At 45.4% G+C, this 23,145-nt stretch overlaps 1 protein-coding gene across 1 annotated transcript; it reads right to left on the bottom strand.

Annotated features, from left to right (window-relative positions):
- Positions 1-222: 222 nt before the first annotated feature.
- STRIP1 (striatin interacting protein 1) lies at positions 223-23,013 on the bottom strand. Its single transcript, XM_077119976.1, has 21 exons — positions 22,825-23,013; positions 20,212-20,281; positions 19,386-19,460; positions 18,827-18,961; positions 18,627-18,747; positions 17,773-17,841; positions 16,357-16,463; positions 16,114-16,241; positions 14,649-14,831; positions 11,526-11,743; positions 9,163-9,228; positions 8,982-9,045; positions 7,161-7,232; positions 6,599-6,673; positions 6,267-6,364; positions 4,935-5,061; positions 4,624-4,724; positions 3,844-3,910; positions 3,202-3,306; positions 2,411-2,615; positions 223-1,188 (listed from the first exon to the last, which is right to left on the bottom strand). The coding sequence occupies exons 1-21, from the start codon at positions 23,002-23,004 to the stop codon at positions 941-943; spliced, it is 2,514 nt and encodes an 837-aa protein (XP_076976091.1). The 5' UTR covers positions 23,005-23,013; the 3' UTR covers positions 223-940.
- Positions 23,014-23,145: the final 132 nt, after the last annotated feature.

Genomic DNA, 23,145 nt, shown 5'->3' on the forward strand with positions numbered 1-23,145 from the left:
TCCCAGACTGGTAATAGGAGATAAAATTTTGGATAAATACCCCATACCTGTCACTCAGACAACTCCCTGCCTCCCCCAACCCCACTTCCTTTCCCCTTAGCTGGAAAAGGCAGGAATCCTGGCCAGGCCAAGTGGGTGACCCATCAATGCTGGCTTTGTCTACTTTCCAGACCTGGGGGGAGATATTTGGGGGCCATATTTCCTGTCAACAAGGCAACTGGGTTTGTTTTTACTTTCTTTTAATGTAAACAGAATACACAAACACATTAAAAACTGCAACATGACACAAGAGAATACACAGATTTATATATAGATATTTACAGGCCCTTACAAACCAAGAGGAAAAATGGCACCTCTGGTTAAGGAAAGCTTCTCTTCCTACATTAGATCTGTCTAAAACCAAAGTGCTGAGGCAGCTGCAGGAGCCTCTGCAATTGCTTCTGGAAGAAACTTAGCAGGAGGCTGGAATGACACCAGAAACCACCTGAGCAAAACCAAGATGCTGACTTTTTGGTCCTGGCGCTAATCCTAACTCCTCCTCCTTCCCAAGGTGGTGCACCAAGGATCTGCAAATCTCAGGAGTCATCTTGTGAACCCTGAGATTCAGATACATGAGAAAAGGTTCCCAGCCCATCCCAGCTTTTCCAAGCCTTGGGCTGATTGAGAAATAAGCTGCAACCAACCATGTCCAAGAGAGGAGGTGGAAGTGAAGGAAGAGAGGATCCCAATCTGAGAGATGATTGCTCCTGAGCAGGATGCCGGGAATCAATGAGAGGCAAATGTGGACTCGCACAAAGGCCCAATGCTGACTATGGAGTACACAGTGGGACTGTGCTGCCACCTGAAGGGGGATGGGAGCATTGCAGCAATGCTAGGCCAATGAACCCGAACAGTACCTCAAGATAACCCCCTTTTCCCTTCTCAGACCTTCCCGGGAACTTCACTGGAGCAACTCTTCCCAGGAAATGGGCTTGGAGAAGACCTCTCTTTCTAACCAGAGGTCATAGTTCATCTGGAAGTCCTCAGGGAGGTCCACCCGCTGGCCCAGGACACTCTGCAGGCAGTTGTCCACCGGCAAGAAGTCAGGGTTGCTATGGGCGCGGTCGTAGCGCCGCGCGTTGAAGCGTTCGATGTTGGCACGGAGGGCGCATTCCTCTGCCTGGAAGTCCCAAGGCCGGGCATCGAGATCTGGGACGAAGCAGGAAGATCTGGTTAGGAGTCAAGCCTCCATGGGTTCATTCTAGGAGTGGAGGGGCCAGGTCAGCCAGGGCTTGGGAGGCAGATCATCAACTGGGAAGGACCAGGACAGCTCCAACCCTGTCCTTCTGTTGGCAAGTAGGGGGAAAGGATATAATGGGAGGCTGACAGAAACTCCTTCCCAGATATACAGGAGAGGCAGCAGAAAGGAGAAACGCCAGATATACTGAAAAACAGACTTATGCTACAGGGTTTATGGAGATGACCCAGAGAGGGAGAGCCACAGTATAAGTACAATACACTTCTCTAAAGGTTAAGTTCTCCCAGGGCTCAGAGGCAGGAGACTGGACATTCCATCATCTGTTCATTCACTCTCATACCCTGAGACATGCTGTGTGCCATCTGCCTGCTGAGGACAGACATGTGATTGACACTGACCCAGCTCTGCAGACTCACAGGGCACTGAAAGTGCAGACACACGCATAATCAGTTGGCCACGGTGCTCTCTCCCAGGAACTATAACAACAGTGCAACAACACACGCCCAGAGAACACAGGGAAGACCCAGTAACTCTGCCTCAGGAGATAGGGAGATTGCCAAAGAAGGAAAGAACACCAGAATGGCTGGCCAGAGGGGACACACTGCTGATAAAGGGAACAGTACACGCAGAGGCCCAGAAGTGGAAACACTGCCAGTGGTCGTGGGCTGAGTACTCTGGTGGGCCCAGAGCCCTGAGTATGATGGGGGCTGGGCTGATGGCAGGCCATGAGGCTGACAAGGAAGGTGAGTCAGCTCATGCCTTGCTTAAGAGTTTGATTCTAATTCTAAGGGAAAAGTGGAAGACAATGAAGGATTTTACTCAGGGGGACACCACCACACAATCTGCATTTTGAAAAGATCCCTAGGCCAAATTTGGAGGCACTGAAGGAGTAGGGGAGAAACAGGAGGCAGGGAAGCCCAGGGTTTAGGAGGCTAGAACTACAGCCATTACAGTGGAGATGGAGGGGACAGAGGATGGGAGATGACCACAGGCACCAGCATGAACAGCTTCTCAAAGCCCTTCCCAGAGCTCCTGTCCTGATGCTCCCAAAGCAGGAACTGGATTCTTACCTGTTCCTCCACAGGAAGTTCAGAGCAGAGGCCCCAGAAATGCCATGGGCAGGGACTGAAAGAAGTCACCCCCACCCCACCCTACTTTGTGCCAAAGCCTCACCATTGCCATACGCCCAATCATCGTTCAGCCGATGCCGCACCTTCTGGTAGATGGCAGACATGGTCTTCATGTTGCTCTTTCGCCACTGCCGCCCCAGGTACTTGGTCTGCACCTTAAGCAGCTTCAGCACATAGAGCTGCATCATTGCTTGTTTCACTTTCAGGGCCCGCTTCAAGATAGGGGCGGACTTGAACACCACTAGCATCTGTGAAGGGGCACAGAGAACAGCCCAAAGTCAAGAGCAAAAATAAACACATGGACCACCACACTGCTCATTAACCTTTTCTGGGCTACGGGAAGGGTGACCAAACATTCCAGTTTTCCTCAGGCTGAGGGGTTTCCTGGGACACAGAACTCTCAGTGCTAAAACTGTTAGAGTCCCAGGCAAACTGAGTCTTTTTTTTGTTACAAGAAAGTCATGAATTTTCTCGCCAGAAACATTCCTACGTGCATACCTATATGCATACAATTTCAGAAGCTTCATGGACCTCCCCACTCCAAAGGCATCTATCAGACCCAGGATTAACAGAGGATACAGAAAAATCTCTTCCCTAAGTATGGATTTGCTTCAATGCGAGACTGAGGCTTTCCCAGCCTTCAACTCATCAAGGAACCAGGAATCAGCCCTTAAAGAGCAAGGATGTGGCTGCAGGAAACTGAAATGAGAAGGATGTAGCTGCAGCAGCAAACCCCACCCCAAGTCTTCCCTGATCAGTGTGAAGGGACAGGTATGGGGCACCACAGTCTTCTGTGAGCTCCAGGTCTCATTCCTGCTGACTGGGCGGACTCACCATTGTCCTCGAATGCTTCCATTTTGTCAGCTTGTTCAAGATCCGAAGCAGATTGATACAAGAAAAGAGGTTCCTCCAGCAAAACTGGTTATTGTCACCTGCTTCCTGCCAGGTACACCCAGGAACAATCATAACCCTCGTATCTGCAAGGTGCTCAAGCAGTTCCCAAAAGGCCCTCACATATTTGATCCAAGGGTAGCTCAGTTTCTAGTCCTTTCTTGCTCCCTCTTCTCAGAGTTGCAGCCCAGAGGTTGGGGTGGGGGTAGGGTGGGCAGCAAAGAGTAGGGAGCTCTATCCCAGAAAATGAAGGGGGCAGGGGGCTCCTTAGAATTTTCCCACGGAAAGCCTGGACTCTAACATTAGGAACTGTGGTCCCATCAGGGTTCCAGGGTGGGGAGATGGCAAACAGCTCTCCAGGGTGAGATCTGAGTCAGGAGCCCTTGAAGTTAGATTCCCCAGTGGACTAATCCCTATTTCTAAATCTTTCAGCTTTGCGTTCCCTCCTTCTGGCCCTTCTGTGCAAGTGCAGTTCTTTAAAAGTCAGCACTTCACAGCACTGTCCACATCTGTGCTGGGGAGGCTGGTTCTCCACTTTGCTGGTTCTTGTGCCAATGGGCAGCTGGCGACAGCCTAGCCACTCACCAGACTCTCTGCAGTCAGCTCTGGCAACTCATGCACCATGCAGTGAGGATAATCCAAGACAGAGATGCTGCAGGGGGCAAGAGAAACAAGGTGCCCATCATGAGCAAAGGTCTAGGATGTGGCAGAGCAGCAGTGACTGGACTGGCTCCTGGCTCTCCCCGCTCCCTTGCTGGAGCAGCAGAGGTAGGAATCTCCCTTGTCTGCACCACCATTTCCCAGCTATAAGATGAGGAAATATCTGCTACAAGAGAACTGGCAGGTCCTTCTGTGCCCAGAGGTCTGCTGCAGTTTTCCCCACAGCAATGAACCTGGGCTTCAGTGAGGAATTTCTCAAGGCAAGTGATACATGCCAGTCCTTACTCCAGACAGGGTCTGGTTGATGGCCCACCATGGGGTGTGTCACACTGATGAGCAGGCACCAGATGACACCAGGCAGGGGAGGGATAACGGGTTAAGAGTCAGCAGCCAGGGCAGCCAGTGCATACTGCTGGGCTCCAGAGAGAAAGGAGGATCAGCTGTCTCCTCAAAAAAAGGTAAAGGAAGGGTGGTGAGAGCAGTCTTGGAGCCCAGGATCAGAATCCTCCTTTTGAGGCACTAAGTCACCTGTCACCAGACAACTCAGACCCATATTTGACACACTAGAGTTTTCCATAGCCAGGGACCATGTCTCATTCATCTTTGGGTCCTAATGCCTAGCAGAATGCTGCTGGCTTGTAGGTGCTGAACGGATTCTTATCGTTTGGTCAAACCCATACCCTCCTGGTCTCTGGTCCTTCTCACCTGTTCTTGGCAGTGATGTAGGACATGATATTTTGATTGAAGAACTTCAGGATCAATGGGATACAGTTGGCAAACACCAGGTGCTGGGCCATGTATTCGAACTGAAACCAAGAGAAAAAAGTAAGTGCATTGCTTAGGAGCTCACCTTTTTTCACCTGCCTTTATAAAGGCCTTGGTTGGAGGACTGTGTCTTAACACATTCATACAGAGCTCAAGAAGGCCAAGGCCACTGTTCCTCTGGGCTGGAGAAGAAGTGCTGCCTGAGGCTACTGACCCTGTCCTAGTAGACAGGAAGGAAGGCCTCCAAGTACCTGGTAGATGTGGTTCAATTTAAAGTGCTTGAGCAGCAGCAGCAGGACCGCAGAAATAGCCTTCACAATGACCTCCTTGTGGCGATTCACATCCACTCCCAGCTTCATGCTCTGCAGCACTGTGGTGCTAGAAAAACAATTACCCAAGTGAGCCTCCATCCAGGTGCGCACAAGGGATATGGACTTCTGGGTCTCTCTGGCAAAGGCTCCCACCTTACCCCCTAAACCATGGATATCCCAGAGATCTGGCCTGGGGCTCCACCCTCCCTAAAGCAATTTAAGGTGGCGAAGTTTGTTTATTTCTCATGATGTCTCAACTGCATTCTTAGCCTCTGCTTCCCTGCTTTTCCTCCAAAAAACAACTTCTCCTTTTCAAGATCTTGTCTAAGGTTCTGCCACCATATGAAATTGTGTTCCCCAAAATTGTGTCCTGTTTAACAACAGTACAATGTTTCATGCTATGGAAAAAGTTTTATATCAGGTAAATTTAGGAATTATTGAGTTAAATAAAGCTAAGCAAGTTTCTTAATTCAAGACTTCTCATTGTAAATCTTTAAAAGAGTAAGTGTAATATTTGACTCTGGAACTCTTGATGTTCTGTGAAATTCCCTTTGTTATTAATCAATCCCTGCCTCTTCCCTCACCTCACAACAACTGCCAGACACAAGGGTCCCAGCCCCATGGGCAGTACAGAGCCCTGCTCATGGGCACACTCAGCAGGGCACTGGCTTAGAGCTGGGCCAGCACTGGCAAGCAGGAGTCCTTCAACATGCAGGGCCTTCACAAAGAACATGATCTTAGCTTGTACTCTCACATCAAAGAGACAAGGCCAGTGCCCTAGGGATGAAGAACCCCTAAAGATTTCACTCTATCACCCTGAGACATCCACAAATGCTCTGTCTGCCAGCTTACTGGCCAACAGAAAAGAAATCCAAGCTCAGCTTGGGTTCAGCTGGTGGCTGGCAAACTGTCTGAAAGCTAACCTATATGTCCTGAATGTCCCAATCACACAGCTTTAGAGGGAGAGGTTTGGAGAATGTCCAGTGAGGCCCCTGATTTTAAAGACTTAAAGACTTCCCCTAACACACTTGGGAGATAAAGGCAGAGTCTACACTAGAATCCAGGTCAAGTGGATTAAGCTATCTCCCCAACCAGTAAAACGATTTAATCCAGCACACTGTCCCTTTTCTGAGCTAGGAATACCCTAAATTTAACTAAAGTTAGGCAAAATAAATAAACCAACCTAGCAAACAATGGGATGAAGAGGAAAACAATTCCCATTTCCCCTCCACCTGCTGCCCTGTCCTGCTCCATTCACAGGAAGATACTCACGGCATCTCCTCAGGCAACACATCAGCCAGGATATTAATTGAGTCTGTTTTGGCTTTGGAGGTGGGAGCAGCTGCCAACAGGATTTTCAGCAGTGCAATCTGGGGAAGAGCAGACCACTCAGACAACATGTCTCAGAGAGTCTGGGACCAGAGTCAAGACCCGTGACACGGACCTGCTGCAGGTCATCAGCTGGCAGGACGGGACAGAGACCAGCAGGGCATGTTTTCAAGGCCTACGTAGTGGGAGGGTGACCTTGCCGCAGGTGCCTACTGATGGCTAGCAAGGGGGCCCCAGGCACAGAGCAGTCCTGAGGAGGAAGCAACCACACTTACCATATACTGAGGCAGGCTTGGGAGTAAGCCTTGGTAGAGGGTCTCTGCAGGGACTTGCTCGACTTCCTCTTCTCCCTTTTAATACAATGGGTACAACAAATGCGAACCAATACCTAGTCTGGACTACAATCTCCCGAGCCAGTTTACTAGCAGGCTGGAAAAGATTCTGTAAGTGCCAACATAAATGATGATGATAAAAGTGACAACAAACCCTGAGCACAGACAATGTGCCAGGCACTGCTCTAAGCATTATACCGTCATTAATAGGCAATCCTTACTCTACAGCCCCATGAAAAAGGTACTATTATCACTCCCATTTTAAAGATGAGGAAATTAAAGCCCAGAGATGTCCAGGAACTTGCCTGAGTCACCTATCCACTAAGTCGTGGAGCCACAGCAAGTAACCTGCTCAAGTCTGTGCTCTTAAACTCTGCACTAGACATATGCCACCCCTGCCCTGAGACTAGGAATCTTTTGAGGGCAAAAGTTTTGTGGCCAAGGCCAAGAACAGTGCCTGAGGAACAACTGGGGATGCTGAGCGATGAAAAAGGCCTCAACTCACCCCTGAGAGAGGAGAACGAAGATACTCCTCCTCCATCTGTGCCTGGACCTCTGCAATTGATGTGTACTTGTGCTGGGGAGAAAGGACGAGTGTTAAACTCCCTGGACCCTGGCAAAGACCCCAAACATTTCTTCAAACACAATTTTCTGAAAGAGGGCTCAGTCACCACAAAGCTCCCTACCTAAAATCCTACCCAAAATACTTTCCAAGTGAGCATTTCTCAATTCCCTTCTTTTTACAACCAGTGTAACAAGCACACAGTAAATCAGAAAAAGCAAATTAAAGGAAGGAAAAGGATGAGCACAGTGATGGGAGAAAAACTGTTGAAAGTCAAATCAAGTACGCAAAAAGCCCAGCTGTACAGGGACCACTCAGTACCGCAAGTTTCAAAACTGTATTTCGAAAACGTATGAACAGTTAGATTCCAGATATTTGTTAAGGAAGACATCTACTCCCCACCTGATGCTTCCTTCCCTGTAGAGGGACCTGTATTTGTCCCTCTCTCTGCCCCCTCCCATACACTCACTCCAGCCTCCCTTTCTTTTTTCTTTATTATTTTTCTTTATTGTATAATATAACATATATACAAAGCAAAAATGTTCACAGCACTCTTCAACACGTAGTTACAGGACAGAGTCTAGAGTTTGTCATGGGCTACAACAAACCATCCTCTCAGATTTTTCCTTCTAGCTGTTCCAGAACATAGGAGGCTAGAAGGAATATTGTTTTATCATCACAATCAATTTTTTTTCCTTTTTTTGTGAAAAATAACATATACACACACACACAAAAAGTAATAAATTTCAAAGCACAGCAAAATAATCAGTTGTAGAACAGATTTCAGAGTTTGGTATGGGTTACAATTCCACAATTTTAGGTTTTACTTCTAGCTGCTCTAAGATACTGTAGACTAAAAGAAATATTAATTTAATGATTCTGCAATCATATTCAATTGTTAAACCCTACCTTCTCTGTACAACTTCACTATCACCTTCGATCTTTCTATCCCATTCTTTAGAGGTATTTGGGCTATGCCCATTCCTAACTTTCTCATGTTGGAAGGGGCTGTTGATAATATGGGGTAAAGAGATAGAACTACTTTTTCAAGTTGGAAGGTGCTGTCAATAATACGAGGTAAGGAGATGGAACTATCTGACATTCTGGAGAGGTCAGGCCCTCTAGGGTTCAGTCAGGACTATCTGGCCCAGGGACCCGTCTACTCCACCCTTTTTTGATTGGTGAGTATGGGATGAGGAACGGAGCATTCTTAGTTCAACCCCTTTCCCTTTCCTCTTTAGAATCTTCCTGCCTGCGGAGATACTGTGCTCTCTTCTCCTCTTCCATCAGGCTTAACAGAGTTTTACCTCTGCTTCATGCTAGGTAGGTGAGCTCACCTAATTCTATAAGTCCCATAACTATCATTTCAGGACGCCTATTGTTGCTCTTTTCTGAAGTCTCACCCTCAAATACCTGTATCGGCCACAAAGCTGGTATTTTAATTTCTACCTGCTACTTCTCATCTCAACTGTCTTGGAACTTGGGCAAGGAAATAGGAGGGCTATTTATTGGGGCCCTTAAAACTCTAAATACTGTCAAGCTGTTCATCTTTAATGAATCCCCAGTTAATCTCAACCAAAAGCTCAGCTAAAAAAAGTACAATGCATGAGAACTGCTTTGAAGGCTACTGACACAATCCTCTGCCCCAGGTTCTTTCAGGCACACGACAATCCAAAACAGATAATGAAGCTTCTCTCAATGGGCTGGTCTCACTTCACTCACTTGGGACCAAACTAGGCCAAAAGCTCACTGAAAGAGACTTACCTGTTTCAGTGTCTTGATGCTTTCGTGGATTGGCCTGGGCAGCCCCACCACCGTATTTGTGTCACTGAAGATAAAGAAGAACTGTGTTAAGTCTAGACAAGTATTCACCTGGGTCCCCAAACATCAAAGGCCAGAGAGTGAGCTTCCTGCCAGCTTCCTTCAAGAGGAGCTTCACACTCACCTGCCCAGAGTATAACCGATGAATTTGCTGCGGCTGGACTCAAGGAACATTTCAATGTCTTTCTCTCTGCCAAAGAAAGAAACAGAAAAGTTTTATTAAGCAGTATTTCAATGTTGTCAGAGTTAAAAGAAACATAGACTTTCAGAAATTGTGAAGCCAGGAGAAGAAAAAGTCTATCTTTGTAAAAAACAAAACAAACAAACAAACAAAAAAACCCTATTATCTTCAGACTATTTTAATGTTCTTTATAATTCTGTTGGATTAATAGCCTAAAAATATATTGTATATGACTAATTTATTTATACATTAAATTCATAGATCAAACTCAAAAGGATATTTTATCTAGACAGTAATAACAAGTACACCAACACAAATTCTTAAATGTTTACAATTTTTAAAACTGTAGTATAAGCTACTGATTTTTAAAAACATATTTTTAATTGTGAAATATAACATATATACAGAAAAGTAATAAATTTCAAAGTACAGTTTAACAAATAGTTTATAGAGCAAATTTCAAAGTATAGTATAGGTTACAATTCTACACTTTTGGGTATTTCCTTCCGGCTATTCTAATACAAGAAACTAAAAAGAAATATCTATATAATGATTTAATAGTCATAATCATTTGTTAAGTCCTAACATCTCTGTCACAACTTCTCCCTCTCATTTGATCACTCTCTCAGTCTTCAGGGATATTTGGACAATGACCATTCTAACTTCTTCATGTTGAAATGGGGTATCAACATTATGGGGTAGAGGGATGCAACTGGTTGTTGTTCTGGGAGAGACTGGTACCTTTACGTTTCTAGGCTTATCTGGCCTAGGAACAATCTGAAGGTTTTAAGCTTCTGAAAAATAAACTTATTAAGTAAAACTTTTATGCAGTCTTAGATAGGGCCCTGAGTTTTCTCTAGGGTTTTCAGGAACACTGTTGGTTAGGGCTTGGAATACCACAGCAATTTGTAATATCTTGAAGCGTGTATAAGAGGAACCTTCAGAATGACCTCTAGAGTCTATCTGAAATCTCGTAGCCACTAAAACCTTATTTTTTTTTACATTTCTTTTCCCTCTTTTAGTCAAGCAGGCATTCTTAATCCCATGATGCCAGGGCCAGCCTTGACCCTGGCAGTCATGTCCCATGTTGCCATGGAGACACATCCCTGAAAGTCATGTCCCATGTAGGGGGGAGGGTTATAAGTTTATTTGTAGAATTTGGCTTAGAGAAAGGCCATATCTGAGTAACAAGGGAGATTCTCTGGGGGTGACTCTTAGGTGTGTTTATAAGTAGGCTTAGCTTATCACTACAGAAATAAGTTTCATAACGGTCAGCCTCAAGATCAAGTGCTTGGCTTCTGAAACTGGGAGTCCACAGTGCTTGAAAGAATATCAGAAGAATTTCTCAGCTGGGTAAGTTTACTAGTTCCACATTATTTCTCCAGTTCCTTAAGGGACTTTGCAAACACTTTTTTATTATCTGCCCCGAATACTCTAGACTGTAACATGGCATTACATTAAGCTATATAGAATCATCAGATCTCATTCTCTTTTCTAGGCTTCATGTATTTAGTTGTTTAAATAAACTGGCCAGACTGGTTAAGTTAGATAGTATGCTACAGAAAATTTAAATTTTGGACAGAATAAACAACTCTTCCTTTGGTCTCACACAGAAGTCAAAGTTTTAAAATACAGACAATACCATCCTTTACCTTGCATTGTGATTTACCTTAGTCCCATCCAGATCATAAGCTATTGGTTTTGATAATGGGTCACATTTTTCTCTTCCTAACATTCAGCTATCTATGTTTTCTGATGACCTGTTTTGCTTCTTCTTCACAGACTACTAATAACAGAGGCTATACAGGGATAAGAAAGTGACTTCTATACCTTTCACATACTCATCCATTTCTTAAGTTGGTGCATTTTCAAACAGATAGCATTACAGGTACCTTTCCATCCATCTACATACCCACTTCTACCTTCATTACTGTTCTAAAGAAATTTTCTACTCCCTTAAACTATAAAACCACAGGTAGATTTGGGGTTGCTGTCCTTAGATCCTTGCTTTAATTTTTTTCCTACCCCTCTTCACTAGTGTCATGATTAATCAATAGCTAACACAAATTACTGACTTGAAAGCCAGACATGGGCCCCTTTGTGCAAGATCTTCATCAAAGATACCAAGGACAACCCCCAAGACCCCAGCCAGGACAGGGCACTTAAAGAGAGCCCTGACTTGTCCCAGAGCCAATGTCAGCCTGGCCTGTAGAGAACCCTGTGTGGTGACTCAGGCCAAGGGGTAGGCCCCGGGGTGAAGGCTCTGGCTTTAGTAGCAAAGAATGATCCAGAGGTCCAAGACTCACCTGACCTTAGGAGCCCACGGAAGCCCCTTCGGGCAGGTAAGCCTGTCAGTCTGGGGTTGCTGCAGTGGGGGAGGCATCACCTCATCTCGCTCAAGGGGGAATGGTTCCCCCTCTAGACTGTTGTCATCATCATTCTCTTCTTCCTCTTCTCGAGAGTCATCAGCCTTGTATGGATCCCGCTCATTGAAGGCATCCAGGTTGTCCTGCTTTATCAGAGCCTGGAAATAGAGGGAAGGTAGCTCAGATAGCAAGAACCATCTGAAGATAGAAAAGGGAAAGGGATTTAACACTGAAAGGTGTTAGGTAGAGAACAAGGGAAATGAAAAAAAAAAACAGAGGGATTCATGGTTGGGACCAAAGGACAAGTCAAATAAATCATTTATTGCCCTATTTCGTCAAAAGTGCCATGTTCTGAAGTTTGTTCGATAAATGGTGCCTACAGAACTGGATATCCACAAGCAAAAGAATGAAAGAGGATCCATATCTCATACCCTATACAAAAATTAACTCAAAATGGCTCAAAGACCTAAACATTAAATTTAAGACCATAAAACTGCTAGAAGAAAATGTAGGGAAATATCTTATAAATCTTATAATAGGAGGTGGTTTCCTAGACCTTACACCCAAAGCACGAGCACTGAAGAAAGAAAGAAAGAAATGGGAACTCCTCAAAATTAAACACTTTTCTGCATCAAAGAACTTCATCAAGAAAGTAAAAAGACAGCCTACATAATGGGAGACTATATTTGCAAAGATATTATCAGATAAAGGTCTAATATCCAGAATATATAAAGAGATTGTTCAACTCAACAACAAAAAGACAGACAACCCAATTACAGAATGAGCAAAAGACTTGAACAGACACTTCTCAGAAGAGGAAATACAAATAGCCAAAAGGCACATGAAAAGATGTTCAACTTCCCTGGCTATTAGGGAAATGCAAATCAAAACCACAATGAGATGTCATCTCACAACCACCAGAATGGCCATTATCAATGAAACAGAAAATGACAAGTGCTGGAGAGGATGTGGAGAAAAAGGCACACTTATCCACTGTTGGTGGAAATGTCAAATGGACAACCTTTGTGGAAGGCAGTTTGGCGGTTCCTCAGGAAGCTAAATATAGAATTGCCATATGACCCGGCAATACCATTGCTAGGTACCTACTCAGAGGACATGACGGCAAAGACACAAATGGACATTTGTACACCAATGTTTATGGCAGCATTATATACAATTGCCAAGACATAGAAACAGCCCAAATGTCCATCAACAGACCAGTGGCTAAACAAGCTGTGGTATATACATACGATGGAATATTATGCAGCTGTTAAGACAGAATAAGGTTATGAAGTATGCAACAACATGGATGGGCCTTAAGGACATTATGCTGAGTGAGATTAGCCAGAAACAAATGGACAAACACTGTAAGGTCTCACTGATATGAACTAACATTAGTGAATGAACTTGGAGAATTCAGTTAAGAACAGAGGTCATCAGGAAATAGAAATGGGGTAGATATTGGGTAATTGGAACTGAAGGGATACAGATTGTGCAATGGGACTGATTGTAAAAATTCAGAAATGGAGGGTACAATACTACCTAACTGTAATACAATAATGTTAGAACACTGAATGAAGCTGAATGTGAGAATGATAGAGGGAGGAGGCCTTGGGGCACAAATGAAATCAGAAGGAAAAATAGAAGATAAAGACTGAGATGGTATAATCTAGGAATGCCTAGAGTATATAATGATAGTGACTGAATGTACAAATTTAAAAATGTTTTGCATGATGAAGAACAAAAGAATGTCAATAATGCAGGGTGTTGAAAATAGATGGTAATTAATATTTTAAAACTTTAACTTATATGTGAGATTAAAGCAAAAAATGTTTATTTGGTACAAAATTTATATTTTGACTAGTGCATTTCCTAATATAACTTATGTGGACAGCTTAATTGAACAACATTAAGTACATGGAACCTTGAGTAGGGCATGAGATTTTGGAGGTTTGTTCAGAGTGATGCCTCAACAAATCCCAGAAGGATTTGAAGAGTGAATAAAAAGTATTTGCAAAGTCCCCTTGGGGGAACGGTGAGAGAGGGGGAAAATTCAACTTCCCCAAGTGGAGAATTCTTGATATTCTCACAAGCAGTGGGGACAACCAAAGCAATAGGTTGAGCCCCCAATCTTGGGAATGTTCATATGAAGCTTAACCCCACAAAGGATAGGCTAAGCCCCCTTAGCCCTCTTTTGGGGCTGGGTGTTGAAAATAGATGGTAATTAATATTTTAAAACTTTAACTTATATGTGAGATTAAAGCAAAAAATGTTTATTTGGTACAAAATACCAAATAAACCCCCCAAGAGAACCTCTTTTGTTGCTCAGATGTGGCCTCTCTCTCAGTCAACATAATAAGCAAACTCACTGCCCTCCCCACCTCTGTGGGACATGACTCTCAGGGGTGTGGACCTTCCTGGCAACGCGGACAGAAATCCTAGAATGAGCTGGGACTTAGTACCAAGGGACTGAGAAAACCTTCTTGAGTGCAAGGGGGAAGAGAGAAATGAGACAAAATACAGTGTCAATGGCTTAGAGAGTCCAAACAGAGTCAAGAGGTTATCCTGGAGGTTATTCTTACGCATTAAACAGATATCACCTTTTTACTTAAGGTGTAACAGAGAGGCTGGAGGGAACAGCCTGAAAATGCAGAGCTGTGATCCAGTAGCCATGTTTCTTGAAGATGTCTGTATAATGATATAGCTTTTGCAGTGTGATTGTGTGATTGTGAAAAACCTCGTGTCTGATGCTTCTTTTATCTATCTTATAAACAGATGAGCAAAACATAAGGATTAAAAACAAATAAATAATGGGGGAACAAATGTTAAAATAAATTTAGTAGACTGAAATGCTAGTGATCAATGAAAGGGCGGGGTAAGGGGTATGGTAAGGAAAAAACAAAGGGCCATGTCCTGAGTACCCACTATAAACTGGGCCCTGGGCCCAAGTGTCCGAGCCCTGGAGACAGTCATTTTGACTAGATCAGGGATGATTTCCAACAAGCCCCCTCTCCATGCTGCTGCATGTCTCTACCTTGATATAGGCACCTCCTTCACCCTCACCTTGTGCTCTCGACGTCCCCGTTTCTGCTGCTGCTCAATCAGGTCCGAGGCAGATGCTGGGGGCGAGGCGGCCCTCATGTTGCGGATCACTTTGATGCTGTCCTCAGGCAGCGGGGGGAGGCCCAGGACGGCTCGCTTCTCAGCCTTCATGCTCTGCAGCTCCTCAAAGCCACCCAATGTGCACTGCCTCAGACAGGGGGCAGAGCCGGGGTCAGCACGTCCACGGGCCGAAATGACACATCCGGTTCCTTCACCACTGAATCAGGCTGAAGGTACCCGTGCCACCACGATCCACATCTTTACACAGACCCACTCAACCTCTGAACAAGGGACTAAGTCCACCCCAAAGAAGACTTCAGTGATATCAGCAAGGGAAAGTAGAAAAAGGAGCAAGGAAAGAGTAGAAACACAGGTTGATGCAATCTAGAGCACAGATATATTTAACTGTATGAATGATTTATTCTTTTATTTAAAAAAAAATTTTTTTTAAAGCAGATTAAAGAGTCTAAACCTTCAAGTTTCTAGAAAAGTTGACCATATACCTATGCTTCAAAAATTATACATGCCAGTCATTCAAAGTTAATTTGGAAATATATTTTCGCTTGCTCAAATTAAAAAAAAAAATAAAAGTTTCATCTCAATATATCCCTAGAAGGCAAAGCCCTAGCACTGTACAATTTTAGGCTGCTTGGTTTCACTTTTTCTAAGCAAGTCCGCTTTCCTCTCTGGTTTCAGTGAGGCTTCATGAGGAACTAACAGGATGTCTGGCCAAGATAAAATGTCTAGACAATCACAAGGGCACCTGAACTCGCTGAAACCCTGGCTTTACGGAGTTGGCCTACTCTGAAAGAACGAAGGGTGAGCCCTAGTGACAGCAGGAGTGAACATTCCAACTCTGCTCTTCCCCCAGGCTTCTCTACCCGTTGGGAAGGGCTCCTGGTTTGGCTGCTGACAGTGGCCTCCAAGCAAAAGGTACCAATCAGCCCACTCCCCCGAAGCCCACTTTCCTCCCCTAGCTAAAAACAGTGTCAAGTTTTATGCTACACCCTGAGGAAACTGGAGTCTGGGTCAGGGCTCACTCTTGTTTCTGTCAAATGACATCTGACTGAGGGGTCCCATTTACATCAGCTCTAACTTCAACCAATTTTGCTTCAAATCACTTTACATATTCCTGGTTCAGAAGTTGCTTTCTGAGAGGCAGCCTTGTATGGAGGGAAGCTGTTCTTTGACTAGAGAAAACAGCTTCTAGGAGTCAGAGAACTGACAGTCTATTCTGACTCAAAGACCAAGACTTCTTTGGTCTTAGTGGCCAAAAATAAAAGTTCTTTAGTCATCTATCATCATACTTTTGTTTTTAACCAAAGCAGTTGTACACTCACTTAATTCAATATTTGAAAGGATATACAGCAACCATCTGCCTCCTGCCCTGTCCCCTAGCACCTGAGCACCTCTAGTTGGTACTCACCAATACTGTCTTCCAGAGCAGCAAGAGAACCTTCTTCATGGGGAAGTGAGGGGCATGGCCACTGCAAAATTTGGTCACCATCCCAAACAGCATGATGGCAAATGGCTCATTGTTGTACAGCGGGGAACCTGGGAATGATAAAAAGGACTCAGGACCAAGGGCAGGGACAGGACCCTTCCAAAACCCCCGAGACTCCAGCTGCCCGCCCAGGCAGGGCCTCTAGACAGGATGCCCAGGTCCTACCCAATTCGGCCCTGAAGGTCTGCCGCATTGTCCTCCACTCAGCCTTATCGCCCTCACACTCCTGGTGAATGGTCTCCACAATCAGGTACATGATATTGAGCAGAACCCTGAAGACAAGAGTCAGCTCATAACGGAGAAGGAAGGGGGATTGAGGGAGTGATGCCGGCTTCCTCACATTCCAGCTGCCAGGAGAAAAGCCTGTGCATAAGGACTAACTGGAGAGGGAGGGCTATAATGCAGAGAAAACTGAGAAAAGGAAGATCAGAATCTGAGCATCCCACAAATCAAAGGAATGATTAAGTCTTCCCCTCTCTGTGTTTCTTTCTCTGTCTCATGCTGTTATGGCTGGGACCAGATCTTACTTGGTTCTGTTTTTACAGTGCCTAGAAAGGTGCTGATACAAAAGAGGGGTTTAATAAAGGGCTGTAGAATGAATGATTATAAACAAGAATGGCTAAAAGTATTTCTTGCCCTAAGTTTTCTGAAATGAAGTGGAGTGAGTGGTAGAAGTCGGTGTCATACTAGACAAAGCAGACCAGGGTCAAGGTGAAAACAGTGAAAGAGGACAAGGCCAGTGTTTATCATGATGGAGTAATACCTAGGAACCTTAACTACAGGAGGGAGCTTCATAAACACCCAGAATCTGAAAAATTTCCAAATTCACAAAAGGAAACAGGTTTTAGAACTCATGAAACAGAAAGTTGTTCTTCAGCAGTTGATTTTACTTCTTGCGCAGCCACAAAACATTATAAAGTTGTCAAGTCTAGTCTAATGGAGATGAAGATCAAGCTGTGCACACTCAATGAGCCACACTGGGTGTCCTGCCCAGACATGAAACACCACACAACTGAGTTCTCAGCAGCTGCTTGGGCAGGAGGCCCACTCCTAACTGTAGCTCCATTAAGTGGCTTGACCCCGGATTTCCTTTGGGAATCTCAGCCCAGAGCCCCATCTAGGGAGAGCCTCAGCAGGGCCTATAATCACTCACAATTCCAACTCCCTCCTGTAGTTAAGGTTCCTAGGTATTACTCCATCATGATAAACACTGTCCTTGTCCTCTTTCACTGTTGTCACCTTGACCCTGATCTGCTTTGTCTAGTATGACACCGACTTCTACCACTCACTCCACTTCATTTCAGAAAACTTAGGGCAAGAAATACTTTTAGCCATTCTTGTTTATATTCATTCATTCTACAGCCCTTTATTAAACCCCTCTTTTGTATCAGCACCTTTCTAGGCACTGTAAAAACAGAACCAAGTAAGATCTGGTCCCAGCCATAACAGCAGATTAATGAATAAGGAGGGAATGCACAGCACAATGATTAAATCCAAAGACACCTTTCCATGCCATTCCCTGATCTGATTCTCCAACACGAGCTAAAGTTCAGGGAACCCCAGGCTTGCTGCTTGTCTCACCTCAGATCTGTGCTGTCAGCCAGGGAGATGGCAGGCTTCCTCACTGCACTGCTACAGGCGGCACTGTTGCTACAGGAAGATTCAAGAGTCAGCACCTTCCCCCAGGAAGAAGAAAAGTGATTCACCTAGCAAGTGCTGCCTAGTAGAGGAACAAAACACTATGACACATGCTTAGACTGCAAAGGTTTGAATCCTGGCTTTGACATTTACTAGCTGTGGGCCCTTGGGCAAGGTACTTAACTTCTCTGTGCCTTTGCTTCCTCACCAGCAAAATGAATGATAATATTACCTACATCATTAACATGAATTAGTACATCTATTGTCCTTAGAACAATGCCTGGTACATGGTAAGCACTCAGTGAGTGTTTGTGCTATTATTATTGCTGTTGTTATCTTGAGATTAGCTGCAGCTGATCTGTCCATCAGACAAAGGACCAGTAGTAACACAGGATAGAGCAGGCTTTGGTTCTATGTGTCAGGCTTGTTCCTAGCTTCCCGCTGAGGGGAGAACTGTAGCACAAACACAGAAGAGTCTGCTGGGTTCTAAGGACAGTTCAAATGAGAGGCCTCCTTTTGAGCAGTATCTAAGGCCTGGGCAAGACCTCCAATGTCAGGTGTAAAAGCTCTGGCATTAGAGAGCTGGAGGGACTGCCCTTTGGAAGTTGTGTCACTCAGCAAGGTTAGGTGAGCAAGTCACCACTATCTGACCCAGGTGGTTAGATCAGAGCCTGGAACCAGACCCTCAGCCTTGTGGGCCCACTGAATCCTCTCAAAGGCAGTTAGTTCTGCAAATTCTGTACCCCTTCCCACCCCTGCTTCCCCTTCCCCTACTCAAGCCCCTCGGAAGTGCTTACTCTATTTCCATGTTCAGGAGCTCCACTAAAGCATTGAACGTGCCCACCTCCAGGAGGAGAAAGACATTGTAGCGCATCCAGGACTGCACCTCCGCCTCTGAACCACACTCCCCAAAGGTGCCTATGAACACAGAGCATAGCTCACCAAGGCCATCCCCGTACTCAACAGGGCAATGTCCCTGGGGAGGTCCACTCAGTACCTTGGGCAACGTAGAGAATGGCTCGGGCCACCTTGAGTCTCTTCTCCCTGGCGGTGACTTCCAAGCCATCTAGGAGTCTCATGGCATGGGTACGGTGCTGGTTGGTGTCCAGCTCAGTCCACTTCTTGTCTGTCACTGCAGGATAAGAAGCCAGTTACACCTGAGTCCAGAAGAGTCCTCACAAGGGAATGGACAAAGTGATAATCCACCAAATTCAGGATTCCCACAGGACTAGAAACTCAGGACAAGTTATTCCCTGTATAAAGGAATATGTCATACTGCTGTTTGATGAATTTGAATTTCCAGATTGAAACACTGATATTTTTTGTGAAATTTAAACACAGGAATATTTTCCTCCCAATACTCAGGTTCTGAACAGTCACCATCAGAATATCCACAGCCCAGTCTAAATGTCACATCTGGCCCTGTACACTCATGGTTCAGGAGGTTTCTTAGGTTGCTCTAGGATGACTTAGGTCATTCAGATGACTAAGAGAAACCCTGCAGCTCTCATGATAACAGGGTGAAAGGAACCAAGAAGTCGAAGAAATCATCTCACCATGGATCCGGAAGTCCTCCTCAAAGCATTTCCGATTCATCAGGAACTCTGGCCCTTCTGTGTAGCTGTAAAGCTCTGTTAAGAACAGTCTCATCACCATCAGCTCCAAGGCCACATATCGTACACAACTCACACGTAGCAGAAAAGGAAAGGTGTGGACTTCCAGTCCTGACTCTGCCCCTGAGTTACAGTGACTCTGCATTATGCTATCTAAGCATTAAGGTGTCTGGGTGTTCTGCTCTGTACAATGGAGAGAATGCTGACTTGCTTTGCAACTGACAACCAGAATGCCAGGAAAGCATAAATCTGGGCATTTCCAGACTGGTACACATAAACCTCAACTAGCCATGCCAGAGGGTGACCATTATCCTGAACATGCACGTGTCTCTTGAGCAGCCACTACCTCTAGTATAGGACCTGTACTATGGAGGCCAGAGAAGCAGCTCAGGCTGACCCCACATTACACATGTGCAGTAGCAGCAATGACAGATGTGCACAGCTGCAGCCACACTTGCTGCCAGCCCTCGGGACCCTCTAGGAGAGACCAATGTCAGGGGCTAGTCTATGGTCAAGGGACATCACTAACTGTCCCACATTACGATGGGTTCTGGTCAATGAGTTGACTACACAGAGGCTTCAAAAAAGTGAAGGACAATCTAAAGTCATGAGATACTCAAGGCTTGAACCAAATAATATTTTTAATACACATCACTAATTGGATTGAGAAAAAAATTAATTTCAAAACAATATTCATATTCTTAAAGATCAATAAGAAAAAAAACACACTTCCCTCATCCCCAAAACAACACAATGATCTATGCTTTACCAGAGAGCTCTGCAGCCCACTTGTCTGTGTCAGCATACTCAAACTCGAGGTCTGGTGACTCGGAATAGCCCTGTTGAGATACAAGAGAGCCTATGCAAAAGAACATTCAAAAAGTTTTCCAAAGGAAAAAACAAACATGCTTCCAGACTCACCATTGTGTTACAGGATATCACTGCCCCACTTTTTTGTTGTTTTATCACAATATTTTGTCTCCTGGGCCAGCTCAGTTTTCCCTATTAAATCCTCTCTGAATATCTTATACTTTTCCTTCAGAGCACTTAACATAACTTCGAATTATATATTGGCATTTATATTTGTGTAGTATCTATCTTTCCACGAAACTGCAAGTTCCTTGAAAATAGGAATGTTATCCAATTTGCTCACCGATGATTTCAGAATGCCCAGCACAGTACCTGGCATGAATGAGTGAATGAACAGTTTAAGCTCAAATACTTGTTGAATGAATGAATACAATGCTTCTCTGTATTTTGTGTAGTGAATGACCAAGCCAGATGGTGCGAAGATTCCAGAAGCCTCATTTCTTTCTAGCTAGTGGACTATTAACTGCTCAAGACAAAGTGGGTATTGAAAGCCCTTCAGCTTTCCTGCCCCTCTCTCAAATTTCAATGAGAACTGAAGGACTGGAGAAGGCAGCAGTGGCAGAGAACGGCTTCCCTCCCACACATGGGACAACGCGACAAAGATAATATTTTTACTGCTGGGGCAGATGATTACTGAGAACACACTCTTTGTTCTTGTATTGGGGCGAAAGAGGAAGCGAAGCAATAGGTTATGTTTTAGTCTGAATCGTAATCTACTTGAGAAGACAAAGACCATCCATGGTATGCTATGAGAGCAGACCCACAAACACAGGGCAACTAAAAGAACTTTACTTATTTGGCCCATTCAGAGGCAACACAGTGTACACTTTTACAAACCAAGCTTCGGTTTCCTAACACATGGAATGGGGAGGACAAAAATCTACCTTGTTGATTTTAAGGAGTAATCAAAATTATGTAGCACACAGTGGGCTCTCATCAAGTGTCAGCCTCCCTGCCCTCCAAGCATTCACTCTGCTCAGGCTCCCAGTCTATTGATTTCAACTATGACTAAAGAAAGAGCAGAGAGCAGCAGCAGCAGCATCTACTAAGAAAATGAACTTAGACTTCTCTCAATTTAAACGAATCCATTTGACTGCCCTTCCCTGCGCTAATTAAAGGGCATAAAGGGAAATTAAAATGCATTAACTATTATTCATAAGTACTTAAAATGTAAAACTCTTTTTAAACTATATCTTCTCTCAAAATGAAGGTGGGTTCACCCCTATCATTTTCATAACCCTCCTTACTTCAAAGGGTAGTAAGAACTCACCACTGGAGGAAAAAATAATAACAATAAAGGAAGAATTCACCATTGTTGTCCCATCACCCCATCATGTTATTTAGGGCTCCTGAAAAGTTGACTTCATTCCTTTTATCAAATAATTCACTTCAAGCTCAGGGCACATAAACTTTATAGTTGCCATATTTTGACATGTTTTACAATGTGTGTTGGGCTTGCCAACAAACAAACAAACAAACAAAAAACAAAATAAAAGTTTGAGAAGAACTGATTTCACAGGTGTAAAGACAGTATCACTGGGTGGTATGACCCAGTACATTCTTGACAAAAAGGAATTCCTTCCCAGTAAGTGCATGACTGATGATCAACCAGCCTTGGAGTTATCTCAGGTGAAGGAGACTCATAGTAAGTGTTCTGGAAACGTGCTAATTAAGAAACCCTAAAATTCTGCGATGTATGTGTCTTCATTCATGAATTCCACAAAAGGAAGCAGTGGGAGGAATTCTTTAACTTGGGGAGAGGTGAATAGTCAGCTCCAGAACGGAAGAACAGCCCTCTAGCAAGAGAGAAGGGGATGTTGAGCTCTAACACATGTTTAAAATGTGCATTTCGGATTTTTAATATTTCAGCTTTAGGCACACGGGACATAGCAACCACCAAACACCAGCACAGCATCAGAGGGAACCGGGCGATTCTCCCCTCCTACCCTCGCAACCTCTGGGCGCACAGTATCATTAATGATAATTAGCTCCGTCCGGCTTCAAAGTGCCTTCTAAACCCTCGCCAGTTCCTCCTCTGCCCACACATGCCGTCCACAGCGCGCTGCGGGAGCCACAAGCCCGAGCCCGCGAGCCCGGGGCCGAGGCCAGAGGCTCAGAGATTAGGGGGTTTGGGGTCCAGCCGCCCCGGCCCCCGGGAGCGCACGCAGACCAATGACTCTTCCCACCGCACTGGGCCAGAGGGCGGCTTTCCCAGCGGTTGTGGCCCCGAGGCCGCCCCCACAGTTCCGGTCCCAGAGGAGCACACGAGCCGTCACCCAGCTCCGGACAGTCCTCCGGGGCGGCGGGGCTCCGGGCGGGGACCCCGACTTCACACCCCTGGCCCGGGAGACACCAGTCTTGCTTCCCGCCCCTCTCGCTTTAAAATGACAGCTCCCAGGCCCGGCCGTGCCGACTCCCTCTAGGAAGCCCAGTGTGGACCCTGTGAAGGGATCCACTTCGGATCCCCGCCGCCGCGCGCCCAGTGCCCACCTCGCCCCCCTGATATCCTGACCTCCGAGTCTTTGCGTTGGTTGCGGTTGAACTCTCGGGCTTTGCCCCCGGGCAGAAGGCTCCCGCCGGCTCGCGGTGCCCCGGGTGGAGGTTGAGCGGATGCCGGCGGCGGCGGTGGCGGCGGCTGAGGCTGCTTGTTGTTCACGATGAGCGGGCTCGGGCCGCCAGCTGCCGGCTCCATCTTGGTTGCTCCACACCCCCGGCTCAATTCTCCGAGTCGCCGTGATGCAACTCTCGCGTGATTTCTGTCAGGGAATCTCCCTGGTCGCCATATTAAGTGTGGCAGCGTGTGCTGGAAGCCATCTTGGCTGCTCAATAAGCT

Source organism: Tamandua tetradactyla, chromosome 11, assembly GCF_023851605.1.
Source record: "Tamandua tetradactyla isolate mTamTet1 chromosome 11, mTamTet1.pri, whole genome shotgun sequence".
Taxonomy (NCBI): domain Eukaryota; kingdom Metazoa; phylum Chordata; class Mammalia; order Pilosa; family Myrmecophagidae; genus Tamandua; species Tamandua tetradactyla.